The following is a 17321-nucleotide window of genomic DNA, read 5'->3' on the forward strand; positions in this document are numbered from 1 at the left end:
ATTTGTAAAAAATATCAGTAAATTATTTTTCGCAAATAAATTCATAAAAAAATTTTGCAAAATTATTATTGAAAGAAAATTCTCAAAAAATTTCTGCGAATATTTTTTTGTAAGAAAATTCACAAGAAAATAACACTTTTCTAATAGTGTTTGTACTTTATCAAAAATAAAATTAAATATTAATAAATTATTTTTGCATGCTAATTAGTTGTTGTAATATTTTATTTTCGTACTCGTATAAGTCATTAGTAATCTCAAAAGTAAGATCTTTTATTTTCGTACTTGTATAAGTCGTTAGTTATCTCAAAAGTAAGATCTTTTAAGGCTTAATAATATATTATTATTATTATTATTATTATTATTATTATTATTATTATTATTATATAACGATTAATTTTATTAGTACGATTAATTTTAAATCTTGAATCGATTGAGATTTTCCTTATCAACTGAATTTTTAGTAATCCTAAAAGTAAGAGCCATCCAGACTTAATGAAAGTTGAATATCAATTAAAAAGTAAACAAATTTAGTTTCAATAGGTGAGACTATATCAATTACTCCATCACTTAATTATTATATGAAGTAAATAACTAATTTATCACAATTAAGAAAATATAATTTTTTATGATTCAAATTAGTAAATGTCATGAATTTTATTTTTTTTAAAATAACTTCTAAGATAAGAGATATTTAATATATGTTTCTAAAGTTTTTGTATTCCAAGAACAAAAATAGGAGGCTATTTGTATTTTAAGAGATGTACATTAAATAAATTTCACTTATTTACTGAACTCATAAATGCATTTGTTTTGGTATGGAAAATACATTAGAAAAGACCTAACCATTGTCCAAGTCTAAAACATTCAGAATGTGTAATCTATCTTTCTTTAAGACTAAAGGTCTCTATTTATATCAAAGTTAACATTTATGAGTTTCATAATTTTCTTAGTTTCCATCCTAAAATCTTGGAATGAATAGTGTTATGTTATGAAATTTAACCCATGCATTAATGATGTTGATCTTCGTATTAAATCTATCAACTCGATAAATATTCAACAATACCTAAATTCAGGTTGTTAACTTTGGCATTGTATAATGTGTAGATCTCTGATAAGTGTCTAATTAGTTTGATGAAATTTAAATTTGAGACACTTATCTAGCACATTTTTTGTATACATTGATATAATTTTGGCAAATACATTAAGAATCAAAGAGGGGCTCTTAATTTACATTATTACATGGAGTGATGAGTTTTTGATCAGATTTTCCTCTTATTTTGTAATTTTTGAAGTCTGGAGGCAAACGGCTCAGCCGTTTAAAATAACTGAGCGCTTTCAAGCTAGAGAGCTCAACAAATGCAGCAAAGGAGAGGCGATCAGCCACTCTAAGGTGCTGAGCGGTTTTGGCCCAAGAAGAATGAGTGCTCTCTGCCTCCTAGGCGCTCAGCGGATATGAAGCGCCCAGCCCCTTGTGCTTGCTTAACAGTGAAGAATCTTTCAGGCGCTCAACGGATTTGAACGGCTCAGTCCTTCAGATTACTTCATGGTGAAGAATTCTTCAAATCGCTCAACCGTTTCAAGGCGCTGAGCATATTCTTCTCTTTCTTGCCTACTCTGTTTTAATCCTAGCACTTATAAAAGGGTAGAGGAGAGAGAAAAAGGTGATGATCTAGCTGTACGAAGAGGAGAACAGAGAGAAGAGAGGAAACAGAGCATTTTGGAGCTCGTGGGGACGCGATTCTTCAGAAGATTTCTTTCCTCTACCTTTCATCTTGTTGTTTTGTGATTTCTTGTACCATGGAGAGCTAAGCTCTAGGGTTGGGATTGATGTAATCATCAAACTCCTTTGTATTCCTCTTTGATTCATATATATATCTCATCTATTACTCAGTGTTAGTGATTTGTTTCTGTTCTTAATGCTTTGATAAACTGATCATTTATCTTTGATCTAGGATTTAGAATTTGGTTAGAAAATGTTTTCTGAATCTAGACTTGAAACAAATCACCTATTAGTTTTGAGAGTCATGGATGGACTTGAAATTAATAGTTGCAACAAGTTCTGACTCTTAATGCGGGATATTTAACTGAATGAAGTTAGGAATCATTCATTGAGTTAAATATCTTAGAATTTCTTATGTCAAGAGATTGGGTTTGGAAAAAAAATAGAGAACTTAATGGCCATGAGTAATGGAATCATTTGGAAGAATCAATAGGAATGCATAGGAGGGAGATTGATGAAGTCTAATCCCAACTCTTTCTCATATCTGTTTTCCTTAAATTTAATCTAACTTTTGGTTACTTAAGTTGATCTATCATTCACATCAAATTTGAACATGTGTAATTACGTAATTTTTAAATTCACAAGTATCAATTAGTATAATAGAAATCATAGCTTACTTCACAAGTTCCTGAGGATCGATAACCTTTTAACTATATTACAGAGACTTGGGTGCGCTTGCTCAGAAAACCAACAAGTTTCTTGGCGCCGTTGCCGGGGACTTGTGTCAAGATAGTTTGTGATTTCTATTATTCTTGTTGTAGCTTGTTGTATATATTTTTTTGTTTCCCTTTTTGTTAAATATATTCTTTACCTGGTTGTTCTAACTTCCCTGTTTAAGTCAGTCTTTGTATGCGAGGTAAAATTCTTGCTGAGCATTTGCTATTTGATCCAGAGATTGAGAAAATAGCTAGGAAAAATAATAGCAAAAGAAGGCGACAAAGGAAGCTTGAACAGGAAAGACAGGAATAGCAGAGTACTTCCACCTTTGTTTCAGCTCAACATTCTACTCCTGAACCAATGGCTGAAGAAGGACCGGGTGGTGATAGACCACATTATCATCCTCCAAGGAGACTCCTAGAAGAATATAATCATTAGTTGGGTCCTAGGCATTTCTCCAGTATAGCCAGGCCAACCAAGGGAGTGGAAATGAAATCAGAACTATTATCTCTCATAACTGCCAATCAATTTGCAGGGATGGACCATGAAGATCCCTACGCACACCTATCTTCTTTCTATGAGCTCATTAGCACTATGGGCGTACCTGGAGAAGATGAAGAAGCGGTATATCTGCGATTATTTCCTTTCTCTTTGACAGGCAAGGCCAAGACATGGCTATAGGCCCACCCAAATCAGAGTTTGACCAGATGGGAGGATGTAGAGTGGAAGTTCTTGGGCTAGATTCTTTTCTCCTTCTAGATATATAAGTGCTAAATCAGCAATTGCAACATTCTCTCAAGGTGCTGATGAACCTTTATGTGAGGCTTGGGAGAGATATAAATTCTTACTGAGAAAATGCCCAAATCATGGGTTTGATGATGTTGCACAACTCAACATGTTTTGTAATGGGTTAAGGCCACAAACAAAGATGTTATTGGATGCTTCTACAGGTGGTTCTATGATGATGAAGGATTTTGAGGAAGCAATCACTATCATTGATGTTTTGGCAGCTAGTGATTACCAAGCTCACCATGATAGAAGCCAGCCCACAAAAAGGGAAATTTTGGAACTGGATACTCAAAATGAAATTCTAGCTCAGAATAAGTTCCTTTCTCAGTAGATGGAAGAGTTAAAGAAACAGATGTCCAAGTTTCAAGTGGGATCATCTTCACGTCCTCAACAAGTAATGAGATGTGATTTTTGTGTAGGTGATCATCCAAATGGACATTGCACCATCTCTAAACCATATCAGAAGGAGGAAGTGAATTACATGAATAATCCAAGAAGGCAAGGGAATTTCTCTGGCAATTATAATCAAAATCAAGGCTGGAGGAATAATCAAAATCAGTATTTTGGGTGGAAGCAAGAAGTAGGGCCATCACAAAGGCAACCTCCACAGAAACCATATCAAAATCAATCTTCTTATCAGCCAGACAGGTTATCAAAAATGAAGGAAGCTCTAACACAGTTTATGCAGGTTTCCACAACCAATCAAAAAAATACTGAAGCCTCTATCAGAAATCTGGAAGTACAAGTAGGGCAATTAGCTAAGGAATTGGCTGATCAGAAAAGCAACAATTTTTCTGCCAATACACATGCCAATCCTAAAGAGCACTGTCAGTCAATTACAACCAGGAGAGGCACTGTGATAGGAAAGGGGATTGATGATAATTTGAGAGAAAATAATGATGGAGTGGATGAAGATAAGAGTGAAGTTGAGTTGGAAAGTGAGAAAGAGGTGGAGTTGAATAAAGAGGTAGAAAAAATGAGAAAAATAAAAAAGAGAGTGAGAAAAACGAGAATAGAGATGGAGTTGTGAGGGAGGAGAGTAAGAAGAAGGGGAAAGAAGTTGTTAAGCCTCCTCTTGTGAAGAATTTACCTTACCCACATGCTCTATCAAAGAAAGACAAGGAACGACAGTTTGCAAGGTTCCTTGATATAATCAAAAGGCTACAGATCAACATGCCCTTTGTAGAGGCCCTAGAATAGGTGCCATCTTATGCAAGATTCATGAAGGAGCTTCTGACAAAGAAGAGAAAATTGAGTGAGGATGGAACAATGGAGTTAGAGGCAGGTTGCAATGCTATAATTCAGAAGTCACTTCCACAAAAATCTAGAGACCCAGGGAGTTTCACTTTGCCAGTCACCATTGGCAATCTCTCTGTGGGCAAGGCATTATTGGATTTAGGGGATAGCATCAATCTTATGCCCTTATATATGTTACAGAGGATAGGTGATGTGGAGGTGAAACCTACTAGGATGACTCTGCAGCTGACTGACAGATCTATTAAGTACCCTCATGGTATTGTTGAAGATCTCTTGGTTAAGGTTGATAAATTTTTCTTTCCAGTTGATTTTGTTGTCATGGACATGGAAGAGGATTTTGAGGTTCCTCTCATTCTGGGTCGGCCATTCATGAAGACAGCTAAGGTCATTATCGCCTAACAAGCAACTCGTCCTTACACGGGATGCTAGCAAACAAATAGATAGGCAGTAGACTAAGGAATGAAGGGAAGACCTCTCTTTGAATTCCTTTTCTGGTACATTCACCCTTACTTATGAGAGTATTGTTTATATGGAAACCATAGAACAGGGGTTTATTCCCTTGACTCGTATTGAAGATAATTTGACTCCACTAGAAATTGTAGATAAAGCTGCTGAATTATCTATATTTTTGGGTGATGGCAAACTCAAGGTCAGGGTGTATGGTGATGAGGTGAATTTTAATATTTTTGAAGCTATGAAACACCCAAATGAAAAGAAAGATTGTTTTAGAGTGGATGTGATGGATGAAGTGTGTTTGGAAGCTGAAAGAAAATTTTCATTAGCCACACCAGTAGAGAAGGCATTAAATTTTGATATGAAAGCTGCAGGTGAAAAGAGGAACTTCAATTACATGAACTTGAAAAAATGCGTTTGCAGGATTATGAATCCTGAAAAATTTACAAGAGCAAGGTGAAATCCTACCATGACAAGAAAACTATGCAGGGAAACTTCCAACCAGGCTAACAAGTATTATTGTTCAATTCCAGGCTGAGATTATTCCCTGGAAAGCTCAAGTCCAAATGGTCAGGTCCCTTTGTGATTAAATCATCTAAATCTTCTGGGACAGTGGAGTTGGAAGAACCAAATTCTAGAAGTTCTTGGATGATTAATGATCACAAAATTATGTCATATCTGGGTGGTGAGGTTGAGAAACTTACCACTGTCATTCATCTCAATGATCCATGACTGAGTGAAGTGTCAAGCTAATGACAATAAAGAAGCACTTACTGGGAGGCAACCCAACCATTTTGGTTTGAATTCTCATTTTCATTTTAGTTTAATCCTTTACATATGTAGTTATGCTTTTGAAGAGTTGAGTTTGTGATTTGATGTTTTGATGGTGCATTCTATCAAATGTTTTGTTCCTTCAACATTCTCCTCTCTTGTGTTTGTTTGCTAATCTGGAAATCTACATTGTTGCACAAGTGGTTGTACATTTTTGCCTTAAAGTGTGTGCTTCAAGCATGTTCAAGTGAAATTGAAATGAGTTTGAAGTTGTTGATGTTTAGGGCACCTAACCAAACCATGTGAGTGAGTGGGCCAAACAGTTAAAATTTAATTATTGAGAGTCACCACTGATTCATGCAGCCAGTTTTGTTTGAGTCTCCCATGAGTTACAGTTAAGCTATGCATGGGATTTACTAAGGCAATTTTTTTTTATTATACTTAGCCAGTAGCCAAAAAGCCAACCCATGAATTACATTGACCCTTGAGCAGACAAATCTGACCCTAAATAGAACCCTTAAGCTTATAAAGAAAAACCATGATTGTCCTTGAGCCTTGATAGTAAGAGACATTCTCATGAAACAAGTGGGTTTGAGCCAAGTTGGGGGTAAATGTATGTAGTCTTCATGTGGTTAGAGTTGTACAGGCAAAGTGTTTTTCTCTGTATATATTACTTAAAAAAAAAAGTTAAAATCAAGGTTCCTTGTTACCATTTCAGCAATTATGGTAATATCCTAAAAAGAGAAGGAACCAGTAAATACAATCAAAAGAAGGATGAGACATAAGAGTCAAGAGAATTCAAGCAAGTGCAAGAATTTGGTATTAACCCATATGAGTGAGAATGTCTCTTGTCAAACAGGCCTTTAAATTCCCAAAGAAAAACCAAATCTCTGATAGCCAGGCCACATTACAACCCTCTCAAGTCTTTAGTGATCCATGTTTAGTTTTAACAACAGACTTATGGGAGATAGGTAACAAAGTAGACTTAGCGTGTTTTGGTGCATGAAAAGAGAGAAACACTCACCCTTCACAACATATTAAAGAGAGATACACAATGGTGAGGAAATTTTAGTGCTCTTGATTGAAAGCAATGGAAGATGAGTGAATATTTCCTTTGAGTATGCTTGATGTTCATAATTTTTGTTATCATGTGGGCACCATTTGTAGTAACATGTAATCACTGGATTTTGCAAACAAGTCTTCATTGGACTCTTTGAAACCATGTAAGTGCATTAACATATTTTTTGGGTGACACTTGAAGTGATTCACTGGGTATATTAGTTAAGATATATTATTTCCTTAATCAAGACTTTTTGTTTGAGGACAAATAAATTTCCAAGTTGGGGGTAGCTTGATAAGTGTCTAATTAGTTTGGTGAAATTTAAATTTGAGACACTTATCTAGCACACTTTTTGTATACATTGATATAATTTTGGCAAATACATTAAGAATCAAAGAGGGGCTCTTAATTTACAATATTACATGGAGTGATGAGTTTTTGATCAGATTTTCCTCTTATTTTGTAGTTTTTGAAGTCTGGAGGCAAACGGCTCAGCCGTTTAAAACGATTGAGCGCTTTCAAGCCAGAGAGCTCAACAAATGCAGCAAAAGAGAGGCGCTCAGCCACTCTAAGGCACTGAGCAGTTTTGGCCCTGGAAGAAGGAGTGCTCTCTGCCTCCTAGGCGCTCAACGGATATGAAGCGCCCAGCCCCTTGTGCTTGCTTATTAGTGCAGAATCTCTCAGGCGCTCAGCGGATTTGAACGGCTCAGCCCTTCAGATTACTTCATGGTGAAGAACTCTTCAAACCGCTCAGTCATTTTAAGGCACTGAGCGGATTCTTCTTTTTCCTGCCTACTCTGTTTTAATCCTAGCACTTATAAAAGGGCAGAGGAGAGAGAAAAAGGTGATGATCTAGCTGTACGAAGAGGAGAATAGAGAGAAGAGAGGAAATAGAGCATTTTGGAGCTCGTGGGGACGCGATTCTTCAGAAGATTTCTTTCCTCTACCTTTCATCTTGTTGTTTTGTGATTTCTTGTACCATGGAGAGCTAAGCTCTAGGGTTGGGATTGATGTAATCATCAAACTCCTTTGTATTCCTCTTTGATTCATATATATATCTTATCTATTATTAAGTGTCAGTGATTTGTTTCTGTTCTTAATGCTTTGATAAACTGATCATTTATCTTTGATCTTGGATTTAGAATTTGGTTGGAAAACGTTTTCTGAATCTAGACTTGAAACAAATCACCTATTAGTTTTGAGAGCCATGGATGGTCTTGAAATTAATAGTTGCAACAAGTTCTGACTCTTAATGCGGGATATTTAACCGAATGAAGTGAGGAATCATTCATTGAGTTAAATATCTTAGAATTTCTTATGCCAAGGGATTAGGTTTGAAAAAAAAAATAGAGAACTCAATGGCCATGAGTAATGGAATCATTTGGAAGAATCAATAGGAATGCATAGGAGGGAGATTGATGAAGTCTAATCCCAACTGTTTCTCATATCTGTTTTCCTTAAATTTAATCTAACTTTTGGTTACTTAAGTTGATCTATCATTCACATCAAATTTGAACGTGTGTAATTACGTAAGTTTTAAATTCACAAGTATCAATTAGTATAATAGAAATCATAGCTTAATTCACAAGTCCCTGAGGATCGACAACCTTTTAACTATATTACAGAGACTTGGGTGCGTTTGCTCAAAAAACCAACAACCTCTCAAAATATTTTCGAGATGGTCACTTGCCCCTCAATCTTAAGCATGAGGTGCATAATGGTTGCAGGCAACCCTTCTTTTATATGCCAATTAGTCAAGGTCTCTTAGAATAAGCTTGAGACGGTTCACTTACCCTTAACCTTAATCCTCGATTTTTTGTGCGTGGTGGTTGGTTGCAAGTCGATCTTATTCATGTCTTTTAGATTGATATTTTATGCATGGTGGCAGGTTGTAAGTAGATTCTACTCAAGTATTTCTGAGTCATTTTTTTTGTGTGGTAATAGGTTGCAAATTGGTCCTACTCACGTCTTTCCAAACCAATTTTTTGTGCGTGGTGGTCGATTGCAAGGTGGTCCTGCTCACATCTTTCCAAGTCTATTGTTTTTATATGTGGTGGTTGGTTGCAAGCCATTCTTATTCATGTCTTTCCAAGTCAATTTTTTTGTATGTGGTGGCCAGTTGCGAGCTAGTTCTACTAACGTCTTTCTGAGTCAATTTTTTGTACGTGGTGATCGGTTGCAAGTCAGTCATGCACACGTCTTTCCAAGTTGATTGTTGATCGTGTCTAATCATGTTGGAGTTTCACATGTCTATTATTTTTCAATTTTCCTAATCTGATATCCGATTTAGGTCATACCACACTTGTTGGTGTACGACTGCTTCAAGTCATGTGTCTTCATTATCTTTGATTTATTGCTGAAAATCAAAGTTTAATAAATCTCTAAATATGTGAGCCTAACAAAATCAACAAAATTAACAATTTTGATAAAAAAAAAATGATGTCCAACAGATAATCAATAAATATTTTTTCTCATAATTTTTTTATCATATAAACATTATCTCTTTATAGTGAATTCTAGAAGTTTATCTAATGTGTTCCTATTTATTTATTGATATTCAAAATATGAATTCTAAATTATTATCATTTACATATTAACCACTTTAATTTTTCTACTAAAATGGTTTAACCTTGTAAGAATTTTAATAATATACATGAAAATATTCTCCACAAATAAGATTAATTAATATTGTATATAGAATTTTAAAAAATCTGAATTTCATATATGCAAACATAATTATTATTAAAATAGTAATCTCACTAGAATCATCAAACAAATACACAAAATACATGAGAAATAAAATAAATAAATGAAAAACATTTAAATAAAAAGACAATATCATAAAAATAAATGAGAAAATGAGTAAAGTATATACAAATTACCAGAAAGTTTTCCAAAAAGATAAATAAATTTAAATACATGCATGAGACATAAAGAGGTTGGAAAGATTTTGAGCACTAGAGAAACTTTTTTGTTGGAGACAATCCTTATAATTTTTAAATAGACAACAAATTTGTTGGAGGTTGAATAGGCAATCAAAATATAATTATACTCTTATTTTTAAATAAGAAAATATTATTTATGTGACAAGAATAATATTATTTTTTTTAATTTCAACTTTTTAAAAAGAACACCAAATTCTTTTAGATTAAATATTTTAAAATTTAGCTTATATGTCTAAATAATAATGAAATTAGAATACAATATTCAAATAAATAATAGTAGTATACATTACATGAATTAAATCTAATCCAAATATGTAGGATCTCATTGTGTAAATCATCAATTAACTAGGTTTAGCTTGATTTATAGATAAGCAAAATTATCAAAGTAATTCATATATTATATATACCGATGCAATTTATAAGTTTGAAATTATATATATGTTCCGGTAAAATAAAATCTGACATAAAAAAATGATAAATCTACTTAGTTGCTTTTTATTTTAAGTTTGTTGAGTGTTAATAATTGTCAAATATGCATTCATATTTTATTCAATTTAGGCAACTATTAATCTACATTATGCTTTTAAATATTGTTATTAACCACAAAATACTTGGTCAAAAAATAATTTTAATTTTAGTTTAATTGTTTGAATATTAGGTATTTTTTTTGTTTTTCTTGGTTGTGGTGGAACACAAGAGAAAATAATTTGGAAGCTACAATTTTAAAAGAGAAAGCATCACTTCAAGCTTATCGTGTTAAAAGAAAAAGAATTCAGAGTAATTACTAGACAATAAACAATATAAGATACAATATTATACTATGTTCAAATATCGTATAGGAAGAATTGAGTACCCGAAATCAGTGAGGGATCCATCCTATTGGTCTTGAACAACGTAAGAGAAGACTGTACTCTTCTTGGTAAGGTGAAAAGCAGAAGATAGAAAATATTTCTACGTATGAACTGACTAATGGTACGAGTTCTATATCCTTAACAATAGATAGGGACCTCTTAACAGGCTACTAAATAGTTTAATCCATCATGGTCGACCATTCATGTTATTAACATATAAATATAATTAATAATAATAATAATGTGCAATATAATTGATATTAACATATAAATATAATTTATTAATTAATGTTAATCCATATAATAATAATGATATATAATAATGAGAATGATAATAAAATAGAGAATAATTAAATATATATAACATTCTCCCAATTCGATAACATTAATCAATAAATCAAATATATCAATTACAACACAAGCACATATATCAATTAACAATATAAGAAATATAAACAAGAACCACAAAGATATTATCCGATAGGGATACATACCTTATGTTTATATTTCATAAATAATGGACAACGAAAAACATAATAAATATGTGATCCCAAAAAATGGTCCAAGCATTTTTATATGCTGAAAGAGATGTAATGAAAATGACGTCATTGATAAATTTACATCCCATGAAAACCATAATAATAAAAAATGTAAACTTCAGACTCCCACTAGCCCAATACATCAAAAAACTTAACCACACCCATATGAGTTACATGATCTTGAAAAACTCCAATAGTTAAGACTTTAGTCAATGGATTTGCTAACATATTTCTGTAGCAGTATGCTCAATTTGAGTCTGAAAATCCAAAAACTTTCTAACAAACATAAATTTTATATCAAAATGCTTTGAATGAGTAGAACTTCTATTGTTTTGAGAGAAATGCACAGCAACAATATTGTCACAATATATCATAAGTGGCCTAGAAATACTTTCAACAATATGAAAGCCAAAAATCAAATTTTTAAGCCACACAACTTGACAAGTAGCCTTATAACAAGTGACATATTCTACCTCCACGGTAGAAGTAGTTGTAAGAGTTTGTTTAACACTCTTCGAAGAAATAGCTTCTCCTGCCATCATGAAAACAAAGTCGGAAGTAGATTTTTCGGTCGTTAAGACAACTAGCGAAATCAAAATCAGACTAACCAATAACTTTAAGTTGATCAGACTTATTATATATAGGTCAACATATGGGACCTTTTCCATTTCAACTCTATCTTTATCATTTTGAGTTCATCAATCTTAAAGGGCTTATAGATAAAACTTATAAAATATAAGGGGCGGCACCATCTATATTAAAACTAATTATCATTTTATAAAATTTTAAAAAATTTAACATTATTAAAATTAGGAGAAAAATAGACATTTTGTGCCTCTCTAATTAAAAAGATAACTTGTGGTTAATCAAAGGATGAGAAATTTGAAAAATGAAAGTGGCATTGAAGTAGAAAAGAAGAGAGAGAATAAATCAAAAAGTAAATAAAAAATAATAAAGAGAAAGTAATTTAAAAATCCTTATAAAGATAAATTAGTCTAAAAATCATAATCAACAAAAAAGAATATCCCATTTATTAATAGTATAGATGTTACAAAATATTACTTTGATAAGATTTTTAAAATGCTGTAATTAATATATAAAAATGTTGCTAAATTTTTTTAGTAATATAAGTTTTATAAAATATTATAAAAATATATTAACAACATTTACTCATAATTTGAAAATATTTTTGTGTTGTCACTAAAAAGATCTTGTTGAAATGTACAGACAATAAGGGAAGACAATTGTTTCTTTTCCACATCTCATGGTGGTTCTCGGTTTTAGAAGCTCAAAATTTGAGTTCTAGCCTTTCTCGTGTTTGATGAGCTAACCTGCTCTGGATTCCGTAAACAAATCTCGTAGAACGGGTGCTCCATATTTCTCTGGCTATCTATTCATGAATGCTGTACGAGAGAAATAAGGTAATGATGCACCAAATATTTAGTTTCTCATTAACTTTCTATAATTATATTCCTAATAAAGTTCTACCTAATACGATTTAAAGGTTTCACGACATAACTTCCCTACTTTCCCAATATATAGCTTTTATTAACAAAAGTGACATACAATTTAAAGGTTTAACCTTCCAGTTTATTAATGCATGGAGACTTCAATTTTTTTATTAATTAACGGAGACTTCAATCTGTCACTGAGCATGCGACAAGTAAAGGGAATCCAAAAGAAATACCACTAACCAGCCTCCATCATGTCTTGGAAAATTTCCACAGAAATATGTAATAAATAAATAAAAGTAAGTCGTATTTCCACATGTACTATCCATAAATTAAAAAAAAAAAGAAGGCAAAGGCACTAATTACCCACATGCCAAAATTTGATTCTTATTAATTAGAAATAGGGATGAAAGTAGGATAAATTAGACTTTGAATATATAAAACGAGGTATTCTATATATAAGTCTAGTCTGAGCTATTATTTATTATCCCATTTGCAAACCCTCATTTTGGTGAAAAAGACATTCCTTTGAGACATTTTCCATGTTCACACGGTCAATCGGGTCCCACATGGAGGAAGATAGAGGCCATGGTATTTTCCTATATATTCATTCAGATTAAGAGCATGCATCATGATCAGTAACCAAAACCTCATCACTCACTTGTAACCTTGAGAGGTAAGTGAAGTATATCTGAATATATATTCTTAAGCCTCCACAAGAATGTTATTAAATGCAATATCAAAACTCTTGAGGCACCGTTGGACATGGAGAGTGACGGGGTTTGTGTCAAGCATTGTGGGGTTCTACTGCTACGCCCTGAGCCCCTCGTTACGATACTTGATGGGAGAATGGAGCCTGGTGAAGAAAGTGGTGTACAGCTTGGTAAGCGCACTTGTGTGTACCTCCACGCTTCTCGTTCACAGGGACAGCTGCGCGTGGGCACGTGGGAGGGGTCCGTTTTTCAAAACACTGGTAGGTTTTGCAGCCTTGGTGATTACCTCCGTCTTTTCCTTTTTGGAAGATCGCAGTGAAGAAGGGAAGAAGGAAAGTGGGTATGGCAAAACGATGAACGTGATTTCTGGTGCGGCATTTGCCTCCATGGCCATGAGCTTCTCCATGGAACTGGAACTTGGATTCGAAGTTGGCGTCTCTAATTTCATGATTGGGTGGTTCTTGGTGAGGGCCATGAAGGTGAGGTTAATGATAGCTATAGTTGCAACACTGTTCTGTTATATGCTTCTCAACCTCCGTTATATCCCTCGTATCCTGCGCCCAGGGCCTCGTTATGTACCTGGTTATGAAGCTTATTTCGAAGACTCGGCATGAATACAGATTCAGAAGCAAATCCCGAATCCCTGCTTCGTCGAAGGCATGCTCCAATTCGTTTTAGTACACATTGGCCATTTGGTTATCCAAAAATTAAGTATTAATAAATAATTTTTGCAAGTTAATTAGTTATTGTGATATTTTATTGTCATGATTGTAGGTCTTGAATTCCCCCATATTAATTGAGTTGCTAGTAACCCAAAAGTAAGATCTTTAAAACCTAATGATATATTATTATTATTATTTAATTAATTCGTATTTACACCGCAAGAAAAATACTAATTTCTAATAAAAACAAGTAAATTTTCAACGAATTTTGTTTTTATGGATTTAAATTCATTGAAAAAAGTGACGTAAAAAAAAATCTGTCGAAATATTCCGATGAAAATTATAATTTTTTTAAAAATTTTAATAAATTTATTAATGTAATAGTCTTCATATTTGACCTCTCAAGGTTCTATTTTACGACATTTTACTTTTTAGCATATCTTTACTTACGCAATTTCTTGGAAACTTCCTAGGAGGTCACCCATCCCTATACTACTTTAGGTCAAGCACGTTTAACTATGAAATTCTGATGAGTAAGCTACCGAAATGTATATGTATGTTGTGAGTATAACTTTTATAAATTAATTCATTTAAATCATCCTCAAATATACAATCTCATACTTGTACTATAATAATAATATATATTAATTTTATATTACAAATAATAATAATAATAATAATAACAATAATATATTTAATTATTCTTTATTTATATGTACTTGCTTTTATAATTAACATCTACTTATTTCTATTTAAAATTATAATTTAAATTATTTAATTTTAAAATTTATAATGACAATATAATTTATAAAATTATAAATATTTATTTTTTACATACTTATAAATTAAATTTTAATATTTTAAATAAATTGTTAATTAATTTAATATATTTATTTACCTTAAATCAAACATATAAAATTCAAAAAATGCATTTATCTTTGTTTTATTTTATAATCATCAACCATTAATAAAATACTAACTTAAAATCTTATCTAATTAGATCATAATATTCTCATATCAAATTTAAAACCAGATATTAGTTATACAAAAATATTAAGATCATATAGTAAATTATCAATAAGATTTTAGTTAAATAATTTAAATAATTAATGTTTCAATTATATTGTTAATTAGTAAATAATTTATTCCAAAGCTAATTAATTTTTTATATATTAATTATTAGTAAAATTTAATAAATTTTAATTTAACAATTAATTGGATCGATAAAATTCAACACACACCATGAGTTATTGAGCGGAATAACTTTACCAAGAGTTATTTTGTAAGTTATCTTAAATCAAACATATAAAATACAAAAAATGTATTTATCCTTGTTTTATTTTCTAATTATCAACCATTAATAAAATACTAACTTAAAATCTTATCTAATTATATCATAATATTTTCGTATCAAATTTAAAACCAGTTCTTACATTTTCGACAAATAAAAATTTGTCAAAAATATTCTATCAATAATATAGCGTTTCCTACATAAAAAAATTTCATCGAAAATATAGAATTTCCAATAGATTTAATTTTGTTTTATAAGAAATCATATTCGATTAATATAACATTTTGTGTGACACCCTCTACCCCAACATTAATACACAATAAATGTAAACAATTTTTTTTTTCTTTTTGAGTAAATAAAATCTTTTATAGTTGACAACCTCTTTCATGGATAAAATAATTGTCTCAAATATTATAAAGTAGAAGATTCACATTCGTAACTCATAAATCATGTAAGAATCAAAACTCAAGAAATCATATAAAGAAAAATATAGATTAATTCCAGCAAAAGTGGCAGTGCCTCCTAGTTAGGAATTAAATTATAACTTCTAAATCATGTAATAAAAATAATATGACAAAGATGCATATTTTTATCTTTCATCAAGGACGTTCAAAATTACAAAAGAAAGATTATAAACTTTATTTACGTTATTTCTTCGCTAGAAATTACAAAAGAAAAGAAACTAAAGTTATTAAAACAATAACATATTAGACTATGCTAGCTATGCCCCAATGTCACATCCTATCAGAGCACGCCCAACTGAAGCCTTAAGCCTCATCACCAATATCCTCATAATGATGATCGCCTGCAACATAATTTAAACACATACAAAAGCAACAAGGGAGTGAGAAACATCTCACTCAGTTTCAGGTGAAGAAATAAAGGTTAGATAGTACACACACAACAAATATAAGTCACATGTAAAAAATACACATACATAATCAATATCAAATATACACTCATTTATCATGCTATGATGTCATGAACTCAACTCATAAATGCATGCATGTGGCACCATACGGAAGTTTCACATAGCATCACTGGTGACCCTAAGGTACACCTTGTTAGCATGTTACGTCATGGGTGACCCTAAGGTACACCTTGTTAGTCGTGGGTGACCCAAAGGTACACCTTGTTAGCATAAGCACTCCTTTTAAACCCAATTTAGAAGCATCACAAAATACCTCAAAAGTCTTGCTAGGGTCAGGTAACACTAACACAGGACACTAGTTAATCTTCTCTTAAGCTCTTGAAAACTTTCCTCACACCCAGAATCCCACACAAAAGGTTGGTCCTTCTTCGTCAGCTTAGTCAAAGGAAGAGCTAGCCTAGAGAAATTCTCTATGAACCTTCTGTAATAACTGGCTAGTCCTAAGAAACTCCTAATCTCAAATACTGATTTAGGTGTACTCCACTCTAACACAGCTTCTATCTTAGCAGGATCTACAGCTATTCCACTCTTGGATATCACATGTCTTAAAAAGTTCACACTATCCAACCAAAATACACATTTTGACAATTTCGCATACAACTGCTTCTCCTTAAGGGTTTGAAGAACGATCCTAAGGTGTTCAACATGCTCCTCCCTAGTCCTGGAATACACTAGGGTATCATCTATGAAAACCACTACAAATCTATCCAAGTAAGGGTGAAAGATCCTATTCATGTAGTCCATAAAAACACCAGGTGCATTAGTCACACAAAAAGGCATAACTAAATACTCATAGTGCCCATAGCGGGTCCTAAAGGCAGTCTTAGGAACATCCTCAGCTTTCACTTTATCTGATGGTATCCTGACCCTATATCTATCTTACTGAACACACAAGCCCCAACTAGTTGATCCATAAGGTCATCAATCCTAGGCAACGGATACTTATTCTTAATGGTCACTTTATTCAGTTGCCTATAGTCTACGCACAACCTCATGCTCCCATCTTTCTTTTTAACCAATAAAACAGGCACTCCCCTAGGCAAAACAGTAGGCCTAATGAATTATTTCTCTTGCAGTTCCTCTATTTGTTTCTTAAGCTCAACTAACTCTTTAGGGGACATCCTATAAGGTGCTATAGATATAGGTGAGGTACTTGGTACTAAGCCTATGC

At 32.4% G+C, this 17321-nt stretch overlaps 2 protein-coding genes across 2 annotated transcripts; both read left to right on the forward strand.

Annotated features, from left to right (window-relative positions):
- Positions 1–4447: 4447 nt before the first annotated feature.
- Positions 4448–4882, forward strand: LOC109812366 (uncharacterized). Its single transcript, XM_020376315.1, has one exon. It carries the CDS (start codon positions 4448–4450, stop codon positions 4880–4882), a length of 435 nt encoding a protein of 144 aa, XP_020231904.1.
- Positions 4883–13274: 8392 nt separating this feature from the next.
- On the forward strand, positions 13275–13880 carry LOC109812365 (uncharacterized). Its single transcript, XM_020376314.1, has one exon. The coding sequence runs from the start codon at positions 13275–13277 to the stop codon at positions 13878–13880; it is 606 nt and encodes a 201-aa protein (XP_020231903.1).
- The last annotated feature ends 3441 nt before the right edge of the window (positions 13881–17321 follow it).

Source organism: Cajanus cajan, chromosome 7 (genome assembly GCF_000230855.2).
Source record: "Cajanus cajan strain Asha chromosome 7, NIPB_CcT2T_4, whole genome shotgun sequence".
Classification (NCBI taxonomy): domain Eukaryota; kingdom Viridiplantae; phylum Streptophyta; class Magnoliopsida; order Fabales; family Fabaceae; genus Cajanus; species Cajanus cajan.